The sequence below is a fragment of the Hyperoodon ampullatus genome (assembly GCF_949752795.1).
Source record: "Hyperoodon ampullatus genome assembly, chromosome: 15".
NCBI classification, from domain to species: domain Eukaryota; kingdom Metazoa; phylum Chordata; class Mammalia; order Artiodactyla; family Ziphiidae; genus Hyperoodon; species Hyperoodon ampullatus.
Genome location: NC_136928.1, coordinates 66,454,653 through 66,479,657, shown reverse-complemented (window position 1 = coordinate 66,479,657; position 25,005 = coordinate 66,454,653). Strand labels below are relative to the sequence as shown.

The window sequence follows — 25,005 nt, the reverse complement described above, 5'->3', positions numbered from 1 at the left end:
TTATGAGAGAATACTTCGAACAGTTGTATCCATACAATGGAATATTATTTGCCAGTAAAAAAGAATGAAGTACTGATACATGCTAAACATGGATGAACACTGATAACTTGCTAAGTGAAGGAAGCCAGTCACAAAGGACATGTTGTGTTGTATGGTTCCATTTATATGAATGTCCAGAATAAGCAAACCTATAGAGATAGAAGGTAGATTAGTGGTTGCCATGGGGCTGGAAGAAATAGGGAGGGACTGCTAGTGGCTACGGAGTTTCTTCTGGGGGCGATGAAAATGTTCTAAAGTTTATAGGGGTGATGGTGGCACAGCTGTATGAATGTACTAAAAGCTATTGAATTATACTTTAAATTCGTGAATTCTATGTTATGTGAATTATATCTCAATAAAGCGATTACATATTTAGAGAAAAAAAGCAAAGTGCCTGAGAGCAGCCCCTGAACCAGACTGGCATTTATTCAACACTAATTCATTGAGCACCCTTGTGTGCTGCACATGTGGTTTGGCATCAGCCTGCTGGACATTTTATTTTGGGGGCCAAGCGAACAGTAAGGGTGAGGGCTGTGGGGCGGGCGCTCTGCTTTGTCGCCAGCACCCCCTGGCACTTACCAAAGGAATCTGAAGATTGCCTTGGGGCAATGACGACGAACATCTTTTCCTTATATTTTCAGACATCCTCCGGGAATTCAACCCTTCCCTGAAGGGTTTCTCTGTTGGCACCGGAAGAGAAAACAGTCCTGGGGCCTTCCTAAACCAGGCCGTGGCAGGAGCCCGAGCTGAGTGAGCAGTGGAGCCTTGCGGGTGAACCATACGGGTCCCCGGGAACCTGGTCGGGGGCTTAGCCTAGACCAGGGTGTATGGCTAAAGGCTCGGGGTTTGGTCCAGGGGGAGGATCTGAGGGTCAAAGGCTGGACTGGGCAGGCTCTCTTGGGGGTGTCCTGTGCTGTGGGACGCGGAAGCCTGCTGGCTCACCTACCAACCGCGCCCCCAGGAGCTAGTCACAGTTGATTCTGATGCCAGGTACATGCTTTGAGCAAATTACTTTGCCTCGTCTATAAACCTTATGTTCACGTAAGACAGCAGCCATAGGAGGACTCACTGAGCCCCCAAGTCTCACCACTCTGTTAATGCTCCGTCTTTCGTGTCACCTTCTCCCTCTCTTCCTCAGACTTGCTTTTCAGGAGGCTTTTTCAGGCTCCATGCTTTGGAGCCTGGTTCACGGGAAGAGCACCAGTCCTGGGGCAGGCGGGAGTGGGGGTTGTCTGAGTCTGAGCCCTGGTTTCTCCCCTGGCCTCTCTAAGCCTTAGCCTCTAAGAGATGGGGTTGAACCTCTCTCATGGGCTGGCTGGGAGGCTCAATGCCATGTTTTTTGGTGTGTTTTTTTAAACATCTTTTATTTCTTTAATGTTGTATCCATCTATTTATTTATTGGCTGCGTTGGGTCTTCGTCGCTGTGCGCAACTAGGCACAACTAGGCTTTCTCTAGTTGCGGCGAGCGGGAGCTACTCTTGGTTGGTGCTGCGCGGGCTTCTCATTGCGGTGGCTTCTCTTGTCGTGGAGCACGGGCTGTAGGCCCGCAGGCTTCAGTAGTTGTGGCACAAGGGCTCAGTAGTTGTGGCACACGGGCTCTAGAGCGCAGGCTCAGTAGTGGTGGCGCATGGGCTTAGTTGCTCCGCGGCATGTGGGATCTTCCCGGACGAGGGCTCGAACCCGTGTCCCCTGCATTGGCAGGCGGATTCTTAACCACTGCACCACCAGGGAAGCCCTCAGTGCCATGTTGAAAGTGAAAGTTCTGGTGAGCTGTAAATAGCACAGACAGGATGGTGGTCCCAGCAACAGTGCAGCAGGGGTAAACTGGGGTAAACTGTTAGCGAGCAACAGGACCACTGAGTCGTGGTCCAGGGGCACTGGATGGAGGGTTCCAGAGAACGGGGTCAGCTTTCCTGGGTCCTACAGCTCCATTTCTCCCCACCATCCCAGAGCCCTGAGTGCTTCTTTGGGTTTGCTGCCAGTCAGAGAACCAGTGAGGGCCACATCCAATGTAGGAAAAATAAATGGGAAGATCCTTTTTGTTTCTTAGTCCTCTATTTCTTCCAGAATAATCATGAACTTTACTATGTAGTTCCTAGGGATTCCTATGTTTAGGTTCCTAGATCCCGTGACATCATTCTCTCGGCTCTCAACACCATCCTGAATCTACGAGTCCCCAACTAGAGTAACTCTTATTTATTCAGGACAGGAAAGGTGACAGATTATCTGAAGCAGAGATCATACAAAACCTAATAGGTTTTATAACGAATTCGGTGGCTTCATTTTCCTTTTGGTGGGAAGGGGGTGAAAGGCTACCGATTTACTGCTTAAAAGTTTAGGCTCACGTTAATATTACCTTCATCTTGCTTTTCTCCAAGCATATTTCAGCTGGTGGTGTAAGAGGAGAGGCAGTTCTAAGCATGATTAGGTCAGGAAGGCATCCAAGAATGAAAGCTTAGCTGAAAGCATAAATGTAATGAAAAATGGAGTGTGATTCATATGGCCCTGGATTTCTCCCCTGATTTCCCCAAGGCCTTGGGGCTCGTTCGTGTGAGTCATTTATTTGTCCAAGCATGTCCTGTGTTGTAGGGAAGAGTTGGGGATTATTATTCCAGATTATTATTACTATTACCATTACAGATGAAGAAACTGTAGCCCAGAGAGATGCAGTGGCCTGAACAAATGCATTATCTCGACCACGTGGTCTGTCATCTTTGTGCCCCCAGGCTTTACCACAGGTCCAATAATGACCCTTTATGTGTATAGCGCAGTGTGCAATTACATAGTACCCTCATGTTTGTTATCTCTTGTGCTCTGAACTGTAACTGTGAGATGGACAGAGCAGAGGGTCAGATGCCCATGTTTTCTTAATGATGATCTTGAGGCTCACAGTGGCCAAGTAATCATCCAAAACTCTGGTCCATAGAAAGAACAGCAGCCCTGCTAACTTCAGAGCACTAGATGAGGAAACTGAGGCTCAAAGAGGTGAAGTGGTTTACCCAAAGTCTCCACCCAGGTGATCTGATACCTAGCCTATTATGACGAAGAGCAGGCCAGCTGGGCTAATAATTAAGAGAGGAAGAGGGTGACAACTAATGTTTCCTGCTAAGTCCTGTGCCAGGGACTTTATTGATGGTGATGGTGATGATGGTGGTGGTGATGATGGTAGAAATAATTCAATGGATTGTTCCTAATATGGATGTTTACCATGTGCTCTTTTAAGTTCTTTGCGGGCACCTTATTTAATTCACCCAACATCTCTGTGAAGAAGGTATGCTTGCCATCCCCATCTTCCAAAGGAAGAAGCTGAGGGTTTGCAATGTTAAGTACTTTGCCGAGGTCTCACAGCGGGTCAGGGGTGGAAGCAGGATTCAAACCCATATGCTTCCTGGCACCGAGAGTGGCTCTTACCCCATGGGGCTGCTTTGCTCATCTCTACTAAGACCCGTTAAGATAGGGGGGGTTATCTCCTATCTTTTGGATGAGAATTTAAGTCACATTCCCACAGTTAGCAAGAGGCAACTAAATGGCACACCCAGGTGTGTCTGACTCAACCATGTCACGTTGAAAGTGAGGGCACCCTTGCGGCCGAGGTCTTGGCACCTGCAGAAATAGCCATGTGTGACATGAAACACTCATATGCAGCCCTCTGTTTGTCTTGAATGAGCCTGGCTTGGAAGAGAAAGAAAACTATGAAATCAAATACGCCAATCAGAAGACAACCCCGCTAACAGTCACCCCCTCATATGTAGGGTGCTTTGCCCTTCCCAAGGCGCACTCATGACTCCCACCCCCAGCAGAGACCGCGTGGGGAAGGAGCTGTGTGACAGGGCATGGCCTTCAGTCCAGTTTTCCTGCTCCATATCTTATTCCCGATTTCTCTGCTAAGTCCCCTCCCGACCCTGGCTTCACAGCCCCCGCTGGTCACATGACTTCTTCCTGTGTGTGCCTGCAGGGATTTACCTGTTCAGGCCAGGAGGCTGGTGGATCTGATGAAGAATTACACGGTAAGTCTAGGGGAGGTGGCTCCTGGGACCACTTGAGGTAGGATGCCCAGAGGAGGGAGTGGGTGGGAGGATCATAGAGACAGAGAGGGTCAGCTCTGGGGTGGGGGTGGGGGGGACAAGGCCACATGGGAATCCAGAGAGGCCACCTTTAAAAAAACAACAAATGATTTAGCACCTGTGACCTCTGACCTCAGGACCCAGAAACCAAAGAACAGAAATTATTCATGTCCCCACTAAACCCTCCTGTGTGTGAGGACCCATCCCTACAGCATTCAGCACTTTGTATTTTCCTGGACTTGACTCTGGGGCAAGGCTTTTACTTGTTTGTTTCCTATTCATTTCAGAATATAAATTTTCAGGAAGATTGGAAGATAATAACCCTGTTTATAGGAGGCAATGACCTCTGTAATGTCTGCAATGACCCGGTAGGTCTCCAGGCCCTCACCCAAGACTCCCCTGGGAAGGATTTCCACCCCAGGTCGCTGGAGCAGTGCAGCTGGGTTGGGACTTGGCTGGTAGTCGGGCATGGATCCAGCCTGGGCAATGTATCCGGGGCCACGCAGACACTGAAACACAGGCTCTGTTTGCGATGAACTCACACCGCCAGGGCAGGGAGATACAGACAACTCACCATCCTGATGTGTTTTTCTAGAGCTGCACATAGAAAAGAGGTCTGGGGTCAGGACTGCCGTGGGATTTAGGGGGGTGGGGGAGGGAGGGGTGGCGTCAGAGGTTTACAGAGAGCAGGAGACTTTCCAACTGGGCCAGAAACATGAGAAGCTTTGTCAGGAAGAAAGGAGACCAGCAGAGCAAAGTGGTGGGTCTAGCTGTGGCCTGGGAGCACCTATCCCAAGGGGTGACCCTGCCCGCCAGACCCCCCAAGGCCTGTTTTCCTGGCATCAAAGTCACCAAGGTCTGGGGGTTTCAAGCTGCAATGCGAAGGGCCCACAGTGGGGCCTGGGGGCTGCTGGCTGCCAGGGTGGGGCTGGGCGGGAGGTGGGACCATGGGTCCCTCCCCCACTTCCCTTGAGGCTTTGATCCATTTGGTAGAGCAGGGCTCTTGGCTAAATTTCATTCAGAGACAGGGTTCCAGTGCTTTTTAAAAAAGTTTGAAAACCACAAGCATCGAGATCACGGGAAATCACCATTAAAATGTATTTATGCTTGGGGATGGGGCTTGCAGGATCCTCTTCTCCTCTCATAATCTCCTTAAGTGATTTGATTGAGCTTTGGCTTCCCAGGCATTTGAGGTTCCATCAGAAGTGATCAGCCCCTAGGACCAAACAATGTTCAAGCTGTAGGAGATCTTAGAGGTCCCCTGCTCCAACACCCCAGTTTAGGGGGGCCCAGAGGTGTGATGTGCTTTGGCGAAGGCCGTACATCTTGTTGACATGAAGTGGATCCAGAGATTTCCATAGCTCCATGCAGAAGAAAAAGTGTTTCCCTGAGGGTCACAGCCTTCACCTCAAGCCTTCACCTCAAGCCTGAGGACCGTGGGGTGAGGGTGGAGGCTAGGCCCCAAAAGATAGCCTGTGTTTCAGTGTTGCCCATTCTGGCTGAAATGCAGGAGGAGGGGTCCCAGGAGAGGAAGTGGTCCTGGTCTACCGAGAGGTGGGGTGATGAATGGGGTTAGAGACGTTTCCTCTTCCTGCAGGTCCGCTATTCTCCGCAGAACTTCACGAACAACATCGGGAAGGCTCTGGATATCCTCCATGCCGAGGTACAAAGGCCAGGCCACACGGCCTCTGCGCAGCTCAGCCGCAGGCCTCCTCCTTGGGCCTCAGTCTTAGCCTGGAGGCAGCTCTGGCTTCCTGCTGAGACCTCCCTGCCAGGTCCCCTTCCCTTGGAGACCAGCACAGACCATGCTGTCAGTCCTGGCCCCAGCAGCCTGAATATATATGCGTCAACAGGGAGCACAGGGGAGAGAGAGGGGGCAGGGGTGAAGGCTGTGGCCGGGGCCAGAGGAAAGGCCACAGACCCGAAACCCAGCAGGAGACACCGGCCCCAGCCCTGGGTTAGAGGCTGCAGCAGCCTGGCCTCGATCCTCTTGGGGACGGACGTTGCCTTTGCTCAGGTGCCTCGGGCGTTTGTGAACCTGGTAAAGATCCTGGAGATCATCAGCCTGAGGGAGCTGTACCAAGAGAAGAATGTCAGCTGCCCGAAGCTGATCCTCCGGTGAGTTGGAAGTTCTCCACCTATTCCTGAAAAAGCCATGGGACCCTCAGCAGAGAGTGACTCTGGTTAGTTAGAAAAACCAAGGGCAGGAGTGTGAGGAGTGCTAAGACCCCATGGTCTAGCCTGGAGGAGACACCCCAGGACAGGCTTCCCGTACCCTTGGAGTTCATGCGTTTGCAACCCAACGTGCTTCTATTGCCAGACAGCTCGGGACACCCTTCGGTCCTCCAGGGAGGGAAGAATAAAACATGATGGATGGAACAAGCCTCTGTGGGCCAGTCTCACTGGCCACTGCTAGGGCTCCTTCTAAGTGTGCCCCGCCCCCTCCCAGAGGCCCAGCTCCAGGACAGAAGGGGCCTCTGTTCAGCGTGGGTGCTCCAGGCTGGGCATTCACAAAGGTGGGGCTATTGTCACTTTCTAAAAGAGAGGGTGGTCAAGTCAGGATCAGCATGGTCTAGAGGACAGTCTTATCCCCCGCCCAAGAGCAAGAGCCCTGGCCCTGAGAGGCCGCTTCATCCCCAGCCTCCAGAGCCAAAGATGGCTTCCCTGCTCGTGTTACACGTGACCCTCAGGAACAAGATGTCCTCCTACCCCAAGCGTGAACCATTCCTTCCTGCAAGGTCTCCTCCGGACCATTAGCCCAGATCACAGTGGCTGTGCCCCCCAACCCCTTCTCCCCTCCCCAGCTCTGTAGAGGCCTCCACCACTGCCCTGAACGCATCACGTGATAATGGCCCATGTGCCTCTCCCCGCAAGCCCTGAAATCTGTGTCCGAGTCACTGCCAGCATGGTGTAGGGGCTCTGTGGCTGTTTGCTGAATGACTGAATGAATAATTCACAAGGGCCAGATTTGCTCTGGGAAGTGAAATGGTATCTTGGCTGTTCCCTGGAGATCCATGCCAAACCGCCCCTGAGGGCCTTGACTGCACAGGTCCCCTGCGGAAGGCCTGAGGATGCTGTGGACAGCGGGAGGATGGCTGCAGGGTGACACATGCCTGTTAGCACAGCTGGTGTCAGGCGTGCTATTTTCGGCTGCTGACTCATCCCCTGCTCCCACTCTCACCAGTCACTGGGCCCCACGGGGGGTTCAGCTTGTTCATTCCATTTCAGAGCAGCTCACCCCAAAGTCTCTAGCTGCCCATCACTGCAAGGTCTTTAGACAATTAAAGCTAAAGGTTCAGAGTCCAACCTGGAATGGCCAAGTCACTGGCTGTGGGGTTAGGAAGACTCAGGGTCACCTTGTCCTGCCACCTCTCCAGTGCCCTGCACTCCCTGTCTCTCAGCTGTCCTGTCTCAGTGGCTGTGCTTTCCTTGGTGGCACTGAGTCTACACTGAGCCATCCTCACTATTATCACCTCCTCCCCCTGGACCAAAAGCCCAGATTTGCAAGTTGGCTAGTCAGGGCAGAGGTACGGACTGGGCAGAAGCAGCTTAACTAGGGATTAAGAGCTCAGGTTCAAACCAGGCAGACTTGAGTTCAGGTCCTGGCTCCCACACTCAGCATCCATGTGATCTCGAGAAACTACTTAACCATGCTGAACCTCAGTTTTCTCATCTATAAAATGGGGATAATGAAAATACATCTTCTAGAATTGCTAAGAGGATTAACCAAGTTAATACCCATAAAGCTCTTGGCACAGTAAACATTCAATATGTGTTAGCATTATTATTATTGTTATCACTATTATTTAAAAGAAGGCATGCCTCACCTGTACCACACGGTTCTCAGATATTCATAAGGTAACGCAGCTCCGTAAAAGTCACTCCTGCAGATGTCAGAAGACGTAACTACTCCATTTTCATGGGCAAATCCAGGCCTGGGAAGTTTTCTTCACTTCCATCTGGTACAGTTGACAGGTTAGCCAGCTAGGGCCCTGTTAGCACAGGTTTCTGGTACCTCCGAGTTAAATATATTCTGAATCTCAAGCCAACGCTTCTGCATCATGCACTCAGCCAGGGGTCCTGGTGGATGGGGCATCTCTTTGGTTTGGCCTGCAGGAATCTGTGTCCCTGTGTCTTGAAGTTTGATGATAACTCAGCAGAACTTGCCTCCCTCATCGAAGTGAATAAGAAGTATCAGGTAAGCCGGGAAAGGGTTCCAAGACTGCACAGCAACTGCTGTGTGGTTTCATCACTCTGCTTAGAAAACGAACAGACACTTAGATTATGTTGACCCCGACTGTGTGTGATGTTACCACTGACCAGTTTGCAGATTTTAATACTCCCCCCTGCCCCACGCCACAAGGCAGCAGGTTCAATGTATTTGAATCAAGTTATGGAGCCGAGTCACTGAACACACGTCACCAAATCTCAGTTCCTGGCCTTACACGAAAATGAGTATTTCCAATTGTCCATGGAGAAAGAGTGTGAGATTCTGACTCCTGGGGACGGGGTTGGGGGAACTCTTGCCGCCCGAGAGAGTCTGGAGGATTCAGTGAGAGAACATGCCTTCCCTCTGCCCTCCCCTCCGGGGGGAACAGGTGTTATTGGGGTGCACAGGGAGAAAGAAAGTCAGCAGATGCTCTCCCAACATCCTGTGGGTTGTTCCTTTTAGGCCTTTCTCCATCAAATCTTTGACCAGAGTAGCTGGCTCCCTTGACTCTCTTGAGTTTTTCCCCCAATAATCATGCAGTCACTCGAGAGAATAATGGTAGTCTTCCAGCTCTTCTGGAGTGGGCTGCAGGCAGCTTCCAGGGTGGATCCATCCTTCAAGTCCATGGACTCCTTGGAGCAGAACCCTTCCCTGCAGCCTCTTTCAAGGCAGCCGTATCTGCCAGCAGTGTCAGGGCTCAGGGGAATGAACCTCTGTTTATCGTCCTCTGAGGCCATCCCCCAGCCCTCTGGGTGACTCCCCAGCTGCACTTCCTTCTGCCGTGAGCAGGTGCCTCTGTCTCAGGTGAGGAAGTCCATGCCTCACCAGGAGAGGGAAGGCAGCCGAGGTTATGGCCATGAAAGCAAACCTTTTCCAGGTGGGGTTTGGGTGCAAGCAACAAGCGCTTATGCAATTCCAGTTAATGTATTATTTATTATTAATCCAGATGTATGACTTAAGCAGAATACCTGGAAGAGCTAAGGTCAGAGGCCAAGCCATGAGAAATTGCGAGTCTTGGAATTCTAGGAGCCAAGCCATAAGAATAAAAATCAGGCCAAGGAACTAGTCCAGTGGAGACACCATGGACACCACTGTCACTGCTCTTCTAGGGACTGGATGCAGCTGCCACTCCCAGCAGAATGGATTCTGTGCTGCCCCTCCATCTTTCTATCACTAGCTTCCAAACCAAAGCCTGAAGCGGGAGCATCTACTGGGGGACCCGTGGGCATGTGTGAGGGGCATTGGGAAAACCAGCATCTGGGTGTCTCACCTTCTGCAGTGCAAGTCAGGCTGGTCTTCATACAGTGGAGTTGTTTGTTTGTTTTGTTTTTTTTTTAAATATAGGAAGTGGGTCCAGATGCTGGGCAGCTAAAGAGAAGGGGAACTATTCACAAAAATGGCCTTCACTGACCTCTCTAGATTGGCCAGCTGTTGTTCCCAGGTCTGATCTTGGTTACCACGGAGACCCTGATCTAGCATCCTGGACAAGCTTACAGCTCAGCCACATGAGGCCATCATGCCCTCTCTCTGAATCCTCTGACTCTCTACTTCCGGCTAAAGCTCTCACTCCATCCTTCTCCTTGGAGATGATCATTGCTGTCAATAACCACCATGTGCTAGGCATTCTCCACACTATTTCCTTTACTTCTCAAGAGGTGCAAGGCTCCACTGTGAGCCATTATGGCTGATCTCCGGAGGCACTAGCAGCCCTGAAAGGGACTTAGGGATGGTCCAGGCCTCGGTGAACATTCTCCACTTACAGATGAGGAAATAGAGGTCCAGAGAGGGAAAACATCTTGCTGAAAGTGACACAACCAGTTAGCGGTATTGCACCTTCTGCCTTCCTCAAGGCTCTGATTGTAACTGGAAGAGGCTCCCCCCAGGAGGTCAGAGGTGAGGTATCCCCAGCATGGGGACTCTTTTTCTGGCTGACCCTGGAGAAAGAAGGTGTTCTTGATATCATGATGTCTTCTGAAGTGACTGCTATAATGTTCTGGGTGTGGAAGCCTGACTTCCCCCTCCAGCCAAGGTCCCGGTCCAAATGATGGAAACCCAGCAAGCAGTGAAAGGGCAGAGTCTGGGAGAAGTGGGAGCCAGAACTGGGGTGACTCGTCCTTCTGGAAGTGAGCCCAGGTGGAAGCTATGAAAGTAACAGCTCTGTTACCTCCTAGACAGATCTGAGAATCTCAAGTGTGCACACACAGGAGCACACGTGCTCACACTCACTTCACGCATGAGTGATATAAATAGGCATTAAACGTCATTGTTGATTCACCTTTGATTTTCTGAACACGGGTAGGACAGAAATAAGTGTAAGGGTTATCCAGAAAAGTCATTTAATCAAATTTGTACTCACCCCACTTCCACCCTAGTCTTTAATCAGAAGCTTTAAAAGAGGATCAAACTGATGGACTTGGATTTTTCTTTTCTCCCAGCCTGGGTCACATAGATGCAAAGGCAGCAGAGGTTAGGGGCAGGGGTTGAGATAAAGCCTGATCTGAAAAGTAACCAACTGGCTCCTGCCCGATCAGTTGGGATTTTGCTGCAGATTGATTTCACTCAAAAGTCAGACTCTGTTTACTTCTGTAGTGGAGAAAGAGTTCACACAAAAGACCGGGCAGACGCAGAGAGCGTCTCCTGACCCCTGCCCCCCTCCCACCTGCAGGAGGGGACTCACCAGCTGGTCGAGAGTGGGCGATATGACACAAGGGAAGATTTTACAGTGGTCGTGCAGCCGTTCTTTGAAAAAGTGGAGATGCCAAAGACCCCGGTAAAGCCTCATGGATGAGTGGGAGCCACAGGTGTGCCAGCTGTTTCTGAGCATCATTTGTGTTATCCGACGTCCCTGTAACCCAGCCCCTCTATTCTGTCCTGTGACCAGGAGGGGTTGCCTGACAGCTCTTTCTTCGCTCCTGACTGTTTCCACTTCAGCAGCAAGGCTCATGCCTGCGCAGCCCGGGCCCTGTGGAACAACATGGTAAGATGACCGAGGTAGGAAAAATTATTCTCCTTCTGATAGGAAAAAGATTCCAGGAAGCTGTCGGAGGACTTCAGAGGCCCATCACTCAGGCTGTGTGATCCCCTGCACGGCGACGACGATAAACCCCATGTCCTCCGTCCCTCCCGCCCTTCTCCGGCCTCACCTGCATCCTGACTTTTCCATTCTCGCCACCTCTTTCTCACTCTGCATCCTCCTGCTTCTTGGTTTAGCTGGAACCTGTTGGCCAGAAGACAAGAAGGCATAAGTTTGAAGACAAGATCAATATCCCATGTCCAGACCAGGTACAGTGAAGAGCGCAGCCTTGCCAGGGATCTACCCAAAGCCTGTTTCCCAGCCTTTCAAAGTCTCTCATTAACGTTTCTCAGTTCCTTCTGTCCCAGGTTCTCACCCCCACCCCCAGCTCTGTTCACCTACCCACCCATTCCAGACTCCAGTTAGCCATCCACAGTGCCCCATCTGATTGGACCGTGAAGGGTGACAGCCAGTGGCCGGGAGACCCTAGAGCTCGCCTCTGTCTCTCCATGTCCCAGCGAGCCCTGGCCTAAGTCTGCACACGGCTCTTTCCAGCTGGGCAGAGGGACATGGCAGCACCATCCAGATCTCATTTTGAAGGCCAGGGGTGGGGAGGACCTCAAGGGCAGAAAGGGACAGAGGATACCCCATGTCCACAGAGCCCCTGTCCCCACGGTAGGAGGGAAAGGGTGAGGGGCTGAGACCTAGAAGCGTATCTTCTAGGATGGAGGTGGGGTTCGGGGGTGGGAGGTCCATTGGAAGCCAGAGCTGAGAAAGCAGACATTCACCAGAAAGGCAAAGCAGATCTCCGAGTTCATTCACAAATGATCAGAAAGATTCTTGGACCTTTGCGGCTGCTCCCTCACCTCTGTCAGTTCCCCTAGGTTCCCAGAGGGGTCCCAGGCCCGGGACGGGAACCCACTGTGCTGGGGCTTGCAGGGGGCAGGACCTCAAAGCGCCTGGCTTTTCTTGTCTGGGCGGGAGGTGCCCAGGCTGCTGCAGGGCGGGAGTGGCACGGGGTGGGAAGGGGGCCTGCGAGTAGGGGACTTGTGCTTGTATTAGCAGAAAGTGGGGCTCTACTGGGAACGGGCAGTGTGGGGAAAGAGGTGACCCAGCCACCTCAGCCAGCTGGGCGGGAGGCAAAGAGCAGAGGTGCTCATTCCTGGGAGCCGTGCAGGGTTTATTCCGGTGGTTCAAGAGGTTTGCAGAGACGGCCGGGTACATCCTGGGAGGGAGCCCAGCGGTCAGCCTGGTGGCAGGGGGCTTGGGAATGTGGAAAGGGTTTCTGCGCACCAGAGCAGAGCAAGAAGCAAGTCAGCTTGCTGCGGTGGCTCACCACCCCCTTCCCCTCACAGGTTTGGCCATTTCTGAGCACCTACAAGAACGCTGTGCAGGTATCCGCTTGTTGCTTCCTTTCGGCTCAGCCGCCAATGCAGTGGGTGGCCCCCGAGCTGGGACCAGCCCTGCAAGGCGGGGTGGGAATGTGGGCAGGTGTTCCCGATGGGCCGTCGGGGGGATCCACACTCTTCTGTGAAGTCCATCCACCTACACCTTCAGACAGCGGGGAGGGCAGAGCAGGAGCCGTTGATAACAGCACAGATAGGGGGCCAGCCAGTCAACTCTCAGCCTCTCCAGACCTAAGTCAGGAGAACCATCCCCCTCATAAAGCTGCTGCAGAAGCAGGGCTGGCATGCGGTGGGCTGGCTCGTTCTGTTGATGCCCTGATTTTTGCACTGGATGGTGGGGGCCGTGTGTGTGTGGGGGGGGTTCTGAACTAGGTTAGCAGATGGAGCCCAGCCAGGTTCTCAGAATCACCCAGGGAGCCTTCTTCAGATGTCCTGCTAGGTGGTCCCCAGGGTAGGGCCCAGGGATCTGTGTTTGTTAAAGCTCCTGTTGAGTCTGATGCCAAGCCTCTCTGGCCCCTGGCAACCCTGAGATTCTGGAATTCATTCTACACCCCTAGGATCACGGGAGCCAGCTGCTGTGCAGTGACAGAGCCCCTTCTGCCTCGCCGCCCACCTCAGGTAAGCCCCCTGTGGCACGGCAGGACCCAGGGCCCCTCCACGAGAACTCACTTATGGCCGGGGCTTGCTTCCTGTCTGGCCGGTCACCTGGGATGAGTCCCTGCTTTGTCCCTCTCTTCTGTAGTGAAGTCTGACCCAGCAGGACCCAAGGCGGCCAGGGTCCTCCCGATTCAGCCCGCCATCGGGAGCACGTGTGGAGTAGCCACAGGAGTGCCGCCCTCAGTGGCCCAGCCTGGGGTGTGACCTTGCCCGGGCCCGGAGGCGGGGCGTGTGGTGCCCAGGAAGGCCCCAGAGGGAGCCAGCTCTGCGGGTTGCCCCTGCAACCCCAGGCTCTGCAATCACTGCTGCTGCCGGCTGTAGGGCTGGAAAGTTCTCTGGAGTCTTCGGAAGAGACTTGGGGGCAGGGAAAGACCCAACATGATTATTCCTCAGATTCTTGGTGGAAATCCGGAACCCAGCTCTAAATGGGCCGTGCGTCGGGCTCTGCACCGCATCTCGGATGGGCCAGCACCCATTTGGTCATGCGCTCAGGTCACAGCTGGTGTCCCACGTGACTGCTGGCACCAAAGTGCTGGGATCCCACTGTGCCCTAGCATCCCCTTTCCTCCTCCCCCTGTCTCTCAGCACCTCTCCCTTCCCATAGGCCCAGGATCGTTTATTGTGCCTCTGATGGGGAAACTGTTTTCATCTAAGCTCCACCTCTATGGCGCCATGGACGCTCAGTCCTGCACAGCCGAACACACACGCGGGTCATGTTTCTGGTCTTGCTTAAAGCAGGAAGCACTGGACTCTGACTGCAGCTTCCTTCGCACAGACTCAGGTGTGTCTGTTTGTCTTTCCAGTGCATACCCTGAGACCTGCAGACATCCAAGTTGTGGCTGCTCTGGGGGATTCTCTGACCGTAAGGACACATGGGCCCCACGTGGCTGGGGGTGGCTGTGTCAGCTCCAGGTCCCTGTCCTCCTGACCCCAGGGCCTGTGCTCCTGGCCTCTGCATTATCCCACCCCTCCTTCCTGACTCTGTCAGTCTGAGCGCAGGACAGTGGTTTGATTTTGCAGCCACTTTCTCAATCAGGTGTACGAGGGGGACTCTTTTTCAGGAGCGACTGAATTGTCTCAGGCAGTAGAGGTTTTGAACACCTAACGTCACCTTTTGAACCACTGCAAAAATATGTCATTTTGACTCAAAAAATCTCCTAAACCTAATGTGGGTGCTCTTTTCCCTTTGGATTATACTTTACGAGCAGCTCCAACCTTCACGTCCATTTCCTCTTTGCCTCTGCCCCAAAGCAGAAAAGGCTCCATAGCTGTGGCAAAAGCTCTGCTCTTAAGTTCCAAGAAATAGGGCCATTGTACCATCCCCAAACAGCACTTTCTGGCAGCACAGCTAAGGCCATGAGATTGTCTTACAGAATGTCCCAGAGGAAAAGAGGAGAAATGTGAAGTGTATGAGAAATCTGTCCACTGGGGCCCACTCAATCCATGGGCTCTTTCTTCACGTATGTAAAGAACTTAGGAGCAGAATGCTGCTAATAATATTATAAGTGTCTCACATTTGTAAAGCACTTTAGAGGCTTCAGAACTGTTTTTGCAGCTATGATCCAATTTGGTCATCAAAACAATCCTGTGAGATAAGCAGGGCATGGCCTCAGCTCCGTAAGGAGGCAGCTGAGATTCGAGGAAGGCACGCAGCCGGAGAAGCAGCAAGCCCGGGCGTTCTGGCTCCCAGGGCAGCATTCTGCTCACGCTATGTTGCGTGCATGGAGAACACCTTGGGAAGCCCTGCATATACACAGCCTCCCTTTTCTCTGAGTTGCTGATTTTCCTGTGGATTTTGATATGTTTTCAAAGGCTGGCAATGGGATTGGCTCCAAACCGAATGACCTATCTGATGTCACTACTCAGTACCGGGGGCTGTCATACAGGTAATGTTAACCCATGACCCCCTCCCACCCCATGCTCACCCGCAGAGATCGGCCAGGGATTTGTCTCCTGTAAATGCATAAATACCAAAGAGCAAGGACCAGGTCTGGAGGGGGCTTTCAGAAGGAAAACCTATATATTTCTGCCAAATGTAACAATTTGGTGAGTAGAGAGGATATTTTACTGCTAATAACCCTTTTCTTTTAATTGTGCAGAAAGAGGAAATCAGGGTACTTATCAGACTTCTGGGTCAACAAATCCAACATGAAATGCACCAGAAAAGCACCAAATCTCTGAGTCTTCACCTGCCCATTTGCATGTATATGTGCACACATAGATTCTCCCATGTCTCTTGTTTACTGTCCGTATGTATCAATTCATGTTGCTTATTCATGTTCTGTAGCCACACCTCTGCCTTTATGTATATGCACACATCTGTACAGAAAACTCCAAAATGCAGCACCCACTTCAGGCAGAAACAATGAGACAAAAATCACAACCAATAGGCGTTGCTGAGCCCCTCCCGTGTGCCTGTATGATGGAGGCGGGTGGGTGGGAGGAATACATGGGAAGCACAAGCAAATGCTTATGCTCAGTTGACAAGTGTTATTTAAAAATAAAAGATGCCTGAGTGCTACAGGACTATAGAAGAGGGAATACCCAACCCTGCCAGTTGGGATAGGAGGGCTTCCCAGAGAAGGTGGTAGCCAGTTATGCCTTGACAGATTAGCAATTTGGTAGGCGAGAAAGGGCATTCCAGGCAGCAAGTAAGAAAGCTTAAGACGAGTCAGGAAAGTGGTTGGGTGTGGGTATTCTCAAGTTTCTTTCTTTCCTAATAAAGTTCTTGTTTATGAACCCTTCACAGTCATTGGTGATTAGCTCAGGATTCAAACCCACTAGAACACGGCCTGCCACAAGAGGGCAGAGCGCTGATGAGAGGCAGGACAGCCCAGTGCCGGCCCCCTCCCTTTTCTTCTGAGAGGTTCACATGAAGGGTTTCTTCTGAGAAAGGGAGAGGGAACGGAGTGGGGACGACGAGGACCGTGACAGTTCTCTGGCCAGCCCTGAGGACAGTGCCAGAGAGAGTTTTTCCCGGGTGAGAGAAAGGCATCCTCACTCAGCCAGGAGCCACCCACGGACAGGATCCAGGGCGTCGTAGCATGAGGACATCACCCCGCCTAGAGCTGCGCTAAAGACCTTGCAGCTCCTGAGGTCCCACACACCCTCCGCCAGGTGGGGGGTCTCTACCGGGCTGCTGAGGGACAGAGTGGAGGTTGCCTCCTGACCACTGGACCCCAGGCTTTACTGAGGCTGCAGCAGAAAGAAAAGCCAGAGGGAGAGCAGGAAAGCAGAGCTTATCACAGTCGAAAAAGCATGAGGTTGTGGCAGCTTTACTTAGTCTGAGCTAAAGAAGGCAGTGGCCTCACATCCTAGTGTGGGAAAACAGAAAATAAAGCAGACAAGCCAGCCAGCAGATGACAGGCAAGCTACACCTGGTGTAGTCAGGGGAGTGGGGTGATCTGCCCAACTTCACAAACGGTTCAACTGCACGGATTCCTGGGATTCCGACAGAGACAATCTTCTGCTAAAGGTTCTCTCTGCAGCTGTGGAAAAATTCAGTCATTGCTCTTTGTTTCTTCCTATGAGTGAGGTCCAGTAAGGCCTGATGTTTCAATCTTCTGGTTCCAATTCCAAGGCCTTGTGTGCTCAGTGGCTGCTGTTCCTTTAAACCCTTTATTCTAAATGTTTCAAAGACCTGCCCCAAGTCCCATGTGCGTTAAAGATAGGAGCTCTTGGTCAGAGTCTGAGAGACAGTTTGACACTTGATAAAGTGTGTAGACTAGGGTTTCTCAAAGTGTGTTCCATAGAACACTAGCCCCAGTCTTTTATCTTGGGGAAAATATTTCCTACTATATCCTTCCGCATACTAAAGGTTCTGAGAAGCTGCCCTATGTTGAAGAACTCTGTTTAAATTGTGTCTGTTGAAGCCAGTGTTTCCCTTAACCCCAGAACTCTTTCTTTGTTCATAACTCTTTCTTTGTAAATACCTATTAGTGTCCCCTGGGAAATGTCCATGCAGTAGACTGATCTGAGAAAAAGCAATTTTCTGAAGCCATTAAAATTTCTGGATGGGAAATATAAGGCAATTAATTGATTATAGGTAAATTAAGAATGCAAATCGATCCTCTTCCTCCAAGGAAACAAAGTGGAGAGAGTGGACCTCATGGAGTCAGACGGGGGAGAAGAATTTTTGGTAGGTGGGCGGCTGTGAGCAGGGCCTGCAAGAAGAGGTTTGGCTGTGAATATTTCCAAGGCCCCTTGACCTGTAAGAATCACACAGCAGTGAAAGGCCCCAGCTCTGGGTAGCTTAACAGTGTGGTAGGCCCAGAGGTCTTTAGAAAATTGCCTTTCCAACTGAAATGTTTGCTCGATTGGACTCATTCAAAGGACCAAAATAATATTTATCAAAAAATGCATTTCTTTGTCTTATTAATTAGGAGATCAGTCTCATGTTATTGAAACTCCTCCAATAGATGTTATCAAGCATCTTCTCTGCATCTCTCTGCACACTACGGGTGACTAGGGAACAAAGCCTAGCCTTTGAGCTCATGGTGTCATACAAATTACATTAATCTGAAGGGTCTCGTGTAAACTAGCCGTTTCATATGGGTCTGTTTTCTTTCATGTTTCACACAGTTCTGATCAGAACGAGGGCTTTCATATTTTTGTTCCTCCATATTTATTTGTATAATTCTCTCTTTTCTCCTGGAAACGGGCTCAGAGAGATTTCTGTGGCCTATGGGTCTTGATCAGCTACCTCACTTGTTTTAGAACAAAGATAGTTTTAGACAAGAAATTACAATAGAATGTACTTGATGTGTGTGCGTTTACGTATATCTCTGTGTTTATGTGTGACTGAAGGAGAAAAGGAGGCAGAGTTAGAACACTGACTGGAGGAGGTATATGGCTTTGTAGTTTCCTGCCAAGTGAAACGTGTTCTGATTAAGTGCTTTTAGTCCAAAGAAGGAAGGATCAGGAAGCAGCTAAAGTAGTAGCTTCATACAGAGTTGGGAAAGGATCAGAAGCTTAAAAAAAAATGCCCAACCAAAGGCCAAGTTAAGTTCAGACATTGGATGGAGGTAGGAGGGAGATTCCTGAATGAGATAGAAAGGTAGGGCTTACCTGGCTTCTTTTTCTCTCCACCACTTGAGGTTCTTGAACCTTTGACTGAAGCCCCTGACCACCATAGTGTGAAACAGTCAACTTCATTCCAAGCCTTCCCTTAAATGAAGAACAGCCAAGACTTTGATTCATGGCCTGTCCTTTGGAAGGTTATACTGGTGGGCTGAATGCTAACACTGTGTTCTCAACATCTCTTGGCCTGGGATAATATGCTGGGACTGAGGAGGGAAGAAAGAAGGAGGCACAGAAGAAAAATAACAGTAAATACAATACATCTGAACATTGGACTTTTTTCAAATAGAAATACTTTTCTCCTTGCCTCCCCCATGTATTCAATTTAAATGCATGAAAGGCAATGAAACGTTGTGTCTCTTGAAGTTAGATTGAGGGCCATAAAACTAGATGAGATGAGATGAGATGAGATGAAATTAGATCCGGCATTGGAAGGCAGTGAGAGGCCATCCCCCAAACCTTCCAGTGGAATTTACCTGACCACTGGGCAAAGAAGAGCTTATCCATTTTCTAAAGGTTTCCAGCGCAAGCTGGTTTTTAGTTACCTTTATGGTTTTTAGTTTCCTTTAGAAAGTTGATTAACCCCTGTGTGCCTCAGCTTCCTACTCTGTAAAATGGAGATAGTTCATCTTCATCACAAGCTTGTTTGGAGATGTGAGATAACTAACGTAGAGCATCTGGTTCATGGCTGAGCTCATAGTATATACTCAGCTAAGTGCGCTCCCTCCTGATTTGCTGAAGAAAAGAAGCAGCCCTCTTTCAGCTTCAAATCCTGAATTTGGGGGAACCAACTCCTCGGGGAATTCAAATATTCTCAGAATCCCTCAAACACAAAGAGATGTCTCTGGTACATCTGACAGGTACTGATGGCATGGGCATTGTTAAAAGCTGGGGGCACTTTTTTGTAAAGCCTATGTATTGATTCAATCTCTCTCATTGGCTTTGTTCACTCTCTACAGTTCAGGAGGGGACAGCTACCTGGAGAAGGTGACCACCTTACCGAGTAAGTAACCACCAGTGGCTTGAGGTTGTTCTCTGGGTCCATCTGACCCCCAGGCTTCCTGAAAGTGCCTCTCAGCTAAGAAAGGAGGGAATAACATCTTCCTTATGGACTGTCATTGAAATGAGAGGAGAGGCCTGTGGACAGGTGGCCGAAGGGGATGGAATAAACTCTGTGTTTGGATTCCGCGGACCTGGGTTTGAGCCCTGACCCTTCTGTGTGCTGGCCAGGTGACCTGGGCCAAGTTACTAAACATTCTGAGCCTCAGATCTCCTCAACTGGCCCAGAGGGTGTGGAGATAGTCAAATGGGACAGTGAGTATTTGCTGCACTGTAAACTATAAAAAAAGAAAGAAAGAAAGAAAAGCTGAGAGGCTCTTGTTGTCTTGGCCCAGCCTGTCATCAAGTCGTCTGAGGCCCCAACTCCTCTCAGGAGCACACTCTGCCTTCCATCCTAAGCCCTCTGTGTCCTGTGCACCCTTTCCCTTCCAGATATCCTTCGGAAGTTTAACGGAAATCTCACAGGCTATGCTGTGGGCACAGGCAACGCCAGTGGCACAAATGCCTTCCTCAATCAGGCTGTTCCTGGAACAAAGGCTAAGTATGGCATTTGGGGAGGGGAGGGGGCCTGTCGGGTAGGGAGTGGGAGGCATGTAGTCCCCATTAAGGTTGTAATTCTGACCTCTGAGTGCCAAGGGGACATTTATCCATTTGCAGCAATGATTTGAGAAGTTCTTGGCCACTCTCTTCTGTGGCTGCCCCGTGACCAAGGCCGCAGGGAGGCTGGAGGGCTGGATCTTGGACAGAGGCCATGCTCCTAGAGCCTGAACTCCTGGCCTTGCTTTCCTGTGCAGCATGTTCTAATCATTCAACTAACTGACCCACCTTAGCCAATTTTTAAAACTTACCATGGCATAATGGTACTCTCTACAGCACCTCACAAGTGGCAATTCCCCCAAAAGATCAGGGAGTACCAACCAAATGGATGGGCAAGCCAGAATCTCCAGCCTTAGAGGCTACTTAGAGGGGCAGTAAGTCATGTCCTGTCCCTGCTCCTGCTATGGAGCTACAGGAAATGCAGCTGAGAAGCCAGAGGCAGCTGGAGCCAACTGCTCAGCCTCCCAGGCTGATCGTCCAAGGAGGTCCCTCACCCTGCTCCTAGAAGCCTCAGCCACCTGGCTCTTCTTGCTCCTGGCCCAGCCTGGGAAGACCCTTCTTAGTAGTAGAAACGGCTGGGGACAGATGGACCCACCACCAGGTGCCAGGAGATGGCCATTCTGTGGATCCATCTCACACTATAACAGGGACCTAAACTAGTGAGGAGCTGGGGATGCCTGAGGTCTAGTCTTTCCATGAATTCTAAATCCAAGCGTTTGTATGGTGTATATTTATTCCCCCACCTCTTTCTAAAAGAAACATTTAGCTAAGTTTACCAAAAATGACACAGCATATACATAAGAGAGAAAAATCACAGCCGCTGGTGGGGGGAGGAGGGGAAGAAGCGACTGTGTCAGTATATGAGCCTTTTTACGATTCTTGTGCCTAAGCATCCAACTCTCAGCTTCCTGGCAGCCAGGGTAAAAAGAGGAAGCATGCCAAAACTTTCCTAGATCTCATTTCAGAATCTACACCAGTCCTTCAAAGGAGATGAACGGTTTCCTAGCATGGAATCCTTAAAGACCCTTTGCATGTGGAGTCCTAGAAAGGAGACCATGCATAACAAATATAATTGTCAGTACCCTTGACTTTTGCTTTAGGACAAACACACGACTGGCTTTGCGAATGCTTATTTGTTGTAAGAACTCTCCAGAGAGGCAAGTAGCTTCTTGTCCTGAGCCTCAGGGTCTCTGCCAGCTCATGGTGGGGGGGAGGGGTTAATGCCATAGAAACCTCCAGTTCAGGCCCTTTAGGATGAAAGGTCTGGGCGCTGTTCCTCAACAGGACTGATTTCCTCTCCTCCTCAGGGAACTTGCAAGCCAAGTCCAGACTCTGATACAGAAGATGAAAGGTGACCATGTGAGTCAGATTTATGGTTACTTTTCCATTGCTTTTTCTTCTTTTTTCTTTTTGGCTGCTTCGGGTCTTCATTGCTGCGCGCCTGCTTTCTCTAGTTGGGGTGAGCGGGGGCTACTCTTTCCGCAGTGCATGGGATTCTCATGGCGGTGGCTTCTCTTGTTGCAGAGCACAGGCTCTAGGCATGTGGGCTTCAGTAGTTGTGGCTCGTGGGCTCTAGAGTGCAGGCTCAGTAGTTGTGGCGTGAGGGCTTCATTGCTCCGCAGCATGTGGGATCTTCCTGGACCAGGGCTCGAACCTGTGTCCCCTGCACTGGCAGGCGGATTCTTAATCACTGTGTCACCAACGAAGCCCTATGGTTATTTTTAAACACTAACTTTCTGACCCACTAAAGTCCCCAAATGGAATTGTCTGCCATGAAACCAGTGAGCCCCCTGTCACTAGAGGCATTCAAGCAGCAGTAGGGCAGCCCCTGTCGAAGGCCCTCTGGAGATTACGTCAGCTGGGGGGAGGTTTGTTGCTGATCACAAGGACCTTGAAAATCTCTCCTGATGCTGAGAATCTGTGGTCTCTAAACAAACCTGAAGTTCTCTCAGCTCTGAGATTCTGATGCTGTTATTCCAAGAGGGCAAGGAAGTTTCAGAGGGTTGAATGGATTGCCTAGGGCTGTGGTGTTTTTGTTTGTTAGAAATCATCAGGCATTTTCCTCCCTCTGTATAGAGAGTAAATTTCCACGAGGACTGGAAGGTCATCACGGTGTTGATCGGAGGCCGTGACTTATGTGACTACTGCACAGATTCGGTAATGGGGGCGGGCCAGGCCTACTCATCGCCCTTGATTTGACCTGTAAGCCTTGGAGATCCTATCTGAGAACAGTCCCTAGAATCAACCCTAGGATTGTCCACCTACACCTGTGTGTGTGTGTGTGTGCACACACACGCAATTCACACACGTGCACACACACACTTCTTGCCCCCCAAACCCTCGCGTTTCTGGCTCCACCCCCATGTCCCAGCTGGCGTGAGGCAGCAAGTGACAGATATACAGTGCTTCTATTCCCGTTTCTTACAACTCCTGAGAATTCAGAAAAAGAAGAAGCAGTAAAGCCCAAGCCCATGAAAGGGGTACTAGACACATTCTGCTCCTGACCTGAAGCTCTGGCTGAAGGTTCCAGTCTTCTGTCTGGCCCATCTTTGGCAACAGCGAGTAGCCAACTGTTCATCTCAGATTCTGACATGACGAACTGGTCACAGTTGGATGCCAAGGGAGAACGAGGCCTTGGGGCTGGCGCCGGGTGGGGAGACTGCCCTCTCCCCCTAACCAGCTCCTCTCTCCATCCTGTCTCTTCCCAGAATCTGTATTCTGCAGCCAACTTTTTTGACCATCTCCGAAATGCCCTGGACATCCTGCACAGAGAGGTGAGTGGCGGGCTCCCACAAGCTGGACACAGCTCAAGCGTGTTGGAGGGAAGAGGGTGAAATGCCCCCTCCCCTGAAGGAGACAGACAAGGACGTGGGCTCCTGCCCTTTCCAGAGTTTGGGGCTTCCCCCGAAAGAAGCCTCATTCTATTTGGAATCAGCCCCGAGGGTCTCAGGCTTGAAGAAGGGAAGGCAGTCCCCCCACCTCTACCTGGGACATTCCCTGGTGGAGGCAGCTGGGCAGCTCCAGGCTGGGCACCGCTCTCTGAGTGGCAGGCGGTGTCTACAGTAGGCCCCTCTCTGGTCTCCCCACCCCCTGGCATGGACAAGCCTTTCCAGCTGCCCAGGAGGGGGCGCTCTGACTACCAGATGCTTCTATGGGTTGCCAAGACTCTGGGCCTGCTCAGCAGAGTTAGCCCAGGTCGGTCTGGAAGGAGACAGTCAAGGGCTAATGTCCTTGCAAACGGGCACCTACCTCACCAAATTGAAAGCTAACGGATTTGGGGCTTTCCTGGTGGTGCAATGGTTAAGAATCCACCTGCCAGTGTGGGAGACACAGGTTCAAGCCCTGGGCTGGGAAGATCCCACATGCCGCAGAGCAGCTAAGCCCATGCACCAGAACTACTGAGCCCACGTGCCACAACTACTGAAGCCCGCGCACCTAGAGCCCGTGCTCCGCAACAAGAGAAGCCACCACAATGAGAAGCCTGCGCACCGCAACAAAGAGTAACCCCCGCTTGCCACAACTAGAGAAAGCCCACGCGCAGCAATGAAGACCCAACTCAGCCAAAAATAAACAAATACTTTTTTTTAAAGATTAAAAAATAATAATAACAAATTTTAAAAAAGAAAGCTAACAGATTTGGGTTCACTAACCGATGGCTGAACGAGCTGAGCCCTCAGCATTTAGACTCGGATCTACCATGTTGTCCCACTCCAGGAGGCCCATTCACGCTGCTGCCAACGTGGGTGGCACAGCCTGCAGGGCCCTAGGTGGTCACCTAGTGTCGACACCTCCCAGAACCAAACTCAGGGACTCCGGAGCCAGGTCCCACTTCTTGGGGCCCTAAGGCAGCTTGTGAAAGAAGCCCCTCAGCCCCTTTCTCATCTGAAGCCTCTCCCGTAGGTACCCCGGGTGCTGGTCAACCTCGTGGACTTCATGAGCCCCCGCATCATGCGGCACGTGTTCCTGGGGAACCCCGATAAGTGCCCGGTGCAGCAGGCCAGGTAGGCGGGTGCTTGCTGGTCTGGCTCATGTGGTGGGGACTCCTCGGGGTCTCTGTGACTTGGTCCGTCCATGTGTGCAAGTCTGTAAAGGGGTCTGTGCCAGGATCGCCTCCTTCTGGGAAGCTGGAGCCAGGGCCCCCGCTTACCAGCCTCAGGGTGCCAGCGAGAACCTCTGTGATACGGGGAAGCCACAGGGAAGAGGTTAGGGCTGGGGCAAACACTAGTTCTCAGAGACGGTGCAGCCCAGCCTGTGAGAAGGAGCAAGATATAGGGATGTGTCCACAGGTGGTGGAAGTGTAACGGAAAGCAAGGGAATGGTCCCCAAGATTCACTTACCTTTGTGGGGAAGAAGCAAATTGGGGAAGGACACAGGGAACTTCCAGCTGGGAGTGTTTTTTGTTTCTTAAGCTTTGTGAGAGGTGCAAGGTGTGTGTTTTATTATTCTTCCTACATTATATATCCATATATTCATTTAACAAATACTTTTTAAAATTTTGCTGTGCACCAGGTACTACTCTGAGTGCTCTAGAGATATCATTTTTAACATTAAGTGTATTTTATGGGTGTGAAATAATCCATAACAAAACAAAAAGGGACACAATGGGGCACTGGTGTGAACTCAGGAGGTGCCTGAGGCATGAGCATCAGAGGCCCCGAAATACCAGCTCCAGTGCCAGAGCATGCACTTGTACTTTATTTCTAAACGCTGAACATTGGCTTTTCATTGTCTAAATTCACGTGTTCAGCGTAATTTGCTGCAGGCCCAGGGCCTGTGGTCCAACACTTGTACTCTGTTAACATGAGAGGGTGCCCATCCATACACCCTTGGGACTTTGTCCATTCCCCTGTCAGGCCTGAAATCTGCCCTGAGCACGCCCGG

The 25,005-nt window shown here is 51.0% G+C and overlaps 1 protein-coding gene across 2 annotated transcripts in view; it reads left to right on the top strand.

Moving 5' to 3' along the window:
• PLB1 (phospholipase B1) overlaps positions 1 to 25,005 on the top strand; it is a gene marked incomplete at its 5' end in the record, with an annotated part of 124,874 nt that overhangs the window by 65,980 nt on the left and 33,889 nt on the right. For both annotated transcript variants that reach the window (XM_079721284.1, XM_079721283.1), the window contains 19 exons: positions 681 to 789; positions 3,995 to 4,046; positions 4,391 to 4,471; positions 5,701 to 5,766; positions 6,121 to 6,221; positions 8,220 to 8,301; positions 10,979 to 11,083; positions 11,195 to 11,290; positions 11,524 to 11,595; positions 12,682 to 12,720; positions 13,290 to 13,350; positions 14,193 to 14,251; positions 15,202 to 15,275; positions 19,428 to 19,471; positions 19,960 to 20,068; positions 21,432 to 21,483; positions 22,201 to 22,281; positions 22,833 to 22,898; positions 24,025 to 24,125. In XM_079721284.1, the coding sequence (XP_079577410.1) occupies positions 681 to 789; positions 3,995 to 4,046; positions 4,391 to 4,471; positions 5,701 to 5,766; positions 6,121 to 6,221; positions 8,220 to 8,301; positions 10,979 to 11,083; positions 11,195 to 11,290; positions 11,524 to 11,595; positions 12,682 to 12,720; positions 13,290 to 13,350; positions 14,193 to 14,251; positions 15,202 to 15,275; positions 19,428 to 19,471; positions 19,960 to 20,068; positions 21,432 to 21,483; positions 22,201 to 22,281; positions 22,833 to 22,898; positions 24,025 to 24,125 (1,450 nt within the window). The remainder of the gene's footprint in view (positions 1 to 680; positions 790 to 3,994; positions 4,047 to 4,390; positions 4,472 to 5,700; positions 5,767 to 6,120; positions 6,222 to 8,219; positions 8,302 to 10,978; positions 11,084 to 11,194; positions 11,291 to 11,523; positions 11,596 to 12,681; positions 12,721 to 13,289; positions 13,351 to 14,192; positions 14,252 to 15,201; positions 15,276 to 19,427; positions 19,472 to 19,959; positions 20,069 to 21,431; positions 21,484 to 22,200; positions 22,282 to 22,832; positions 22,899 to 24,024; positions 24,126 to 25,005) is intronic.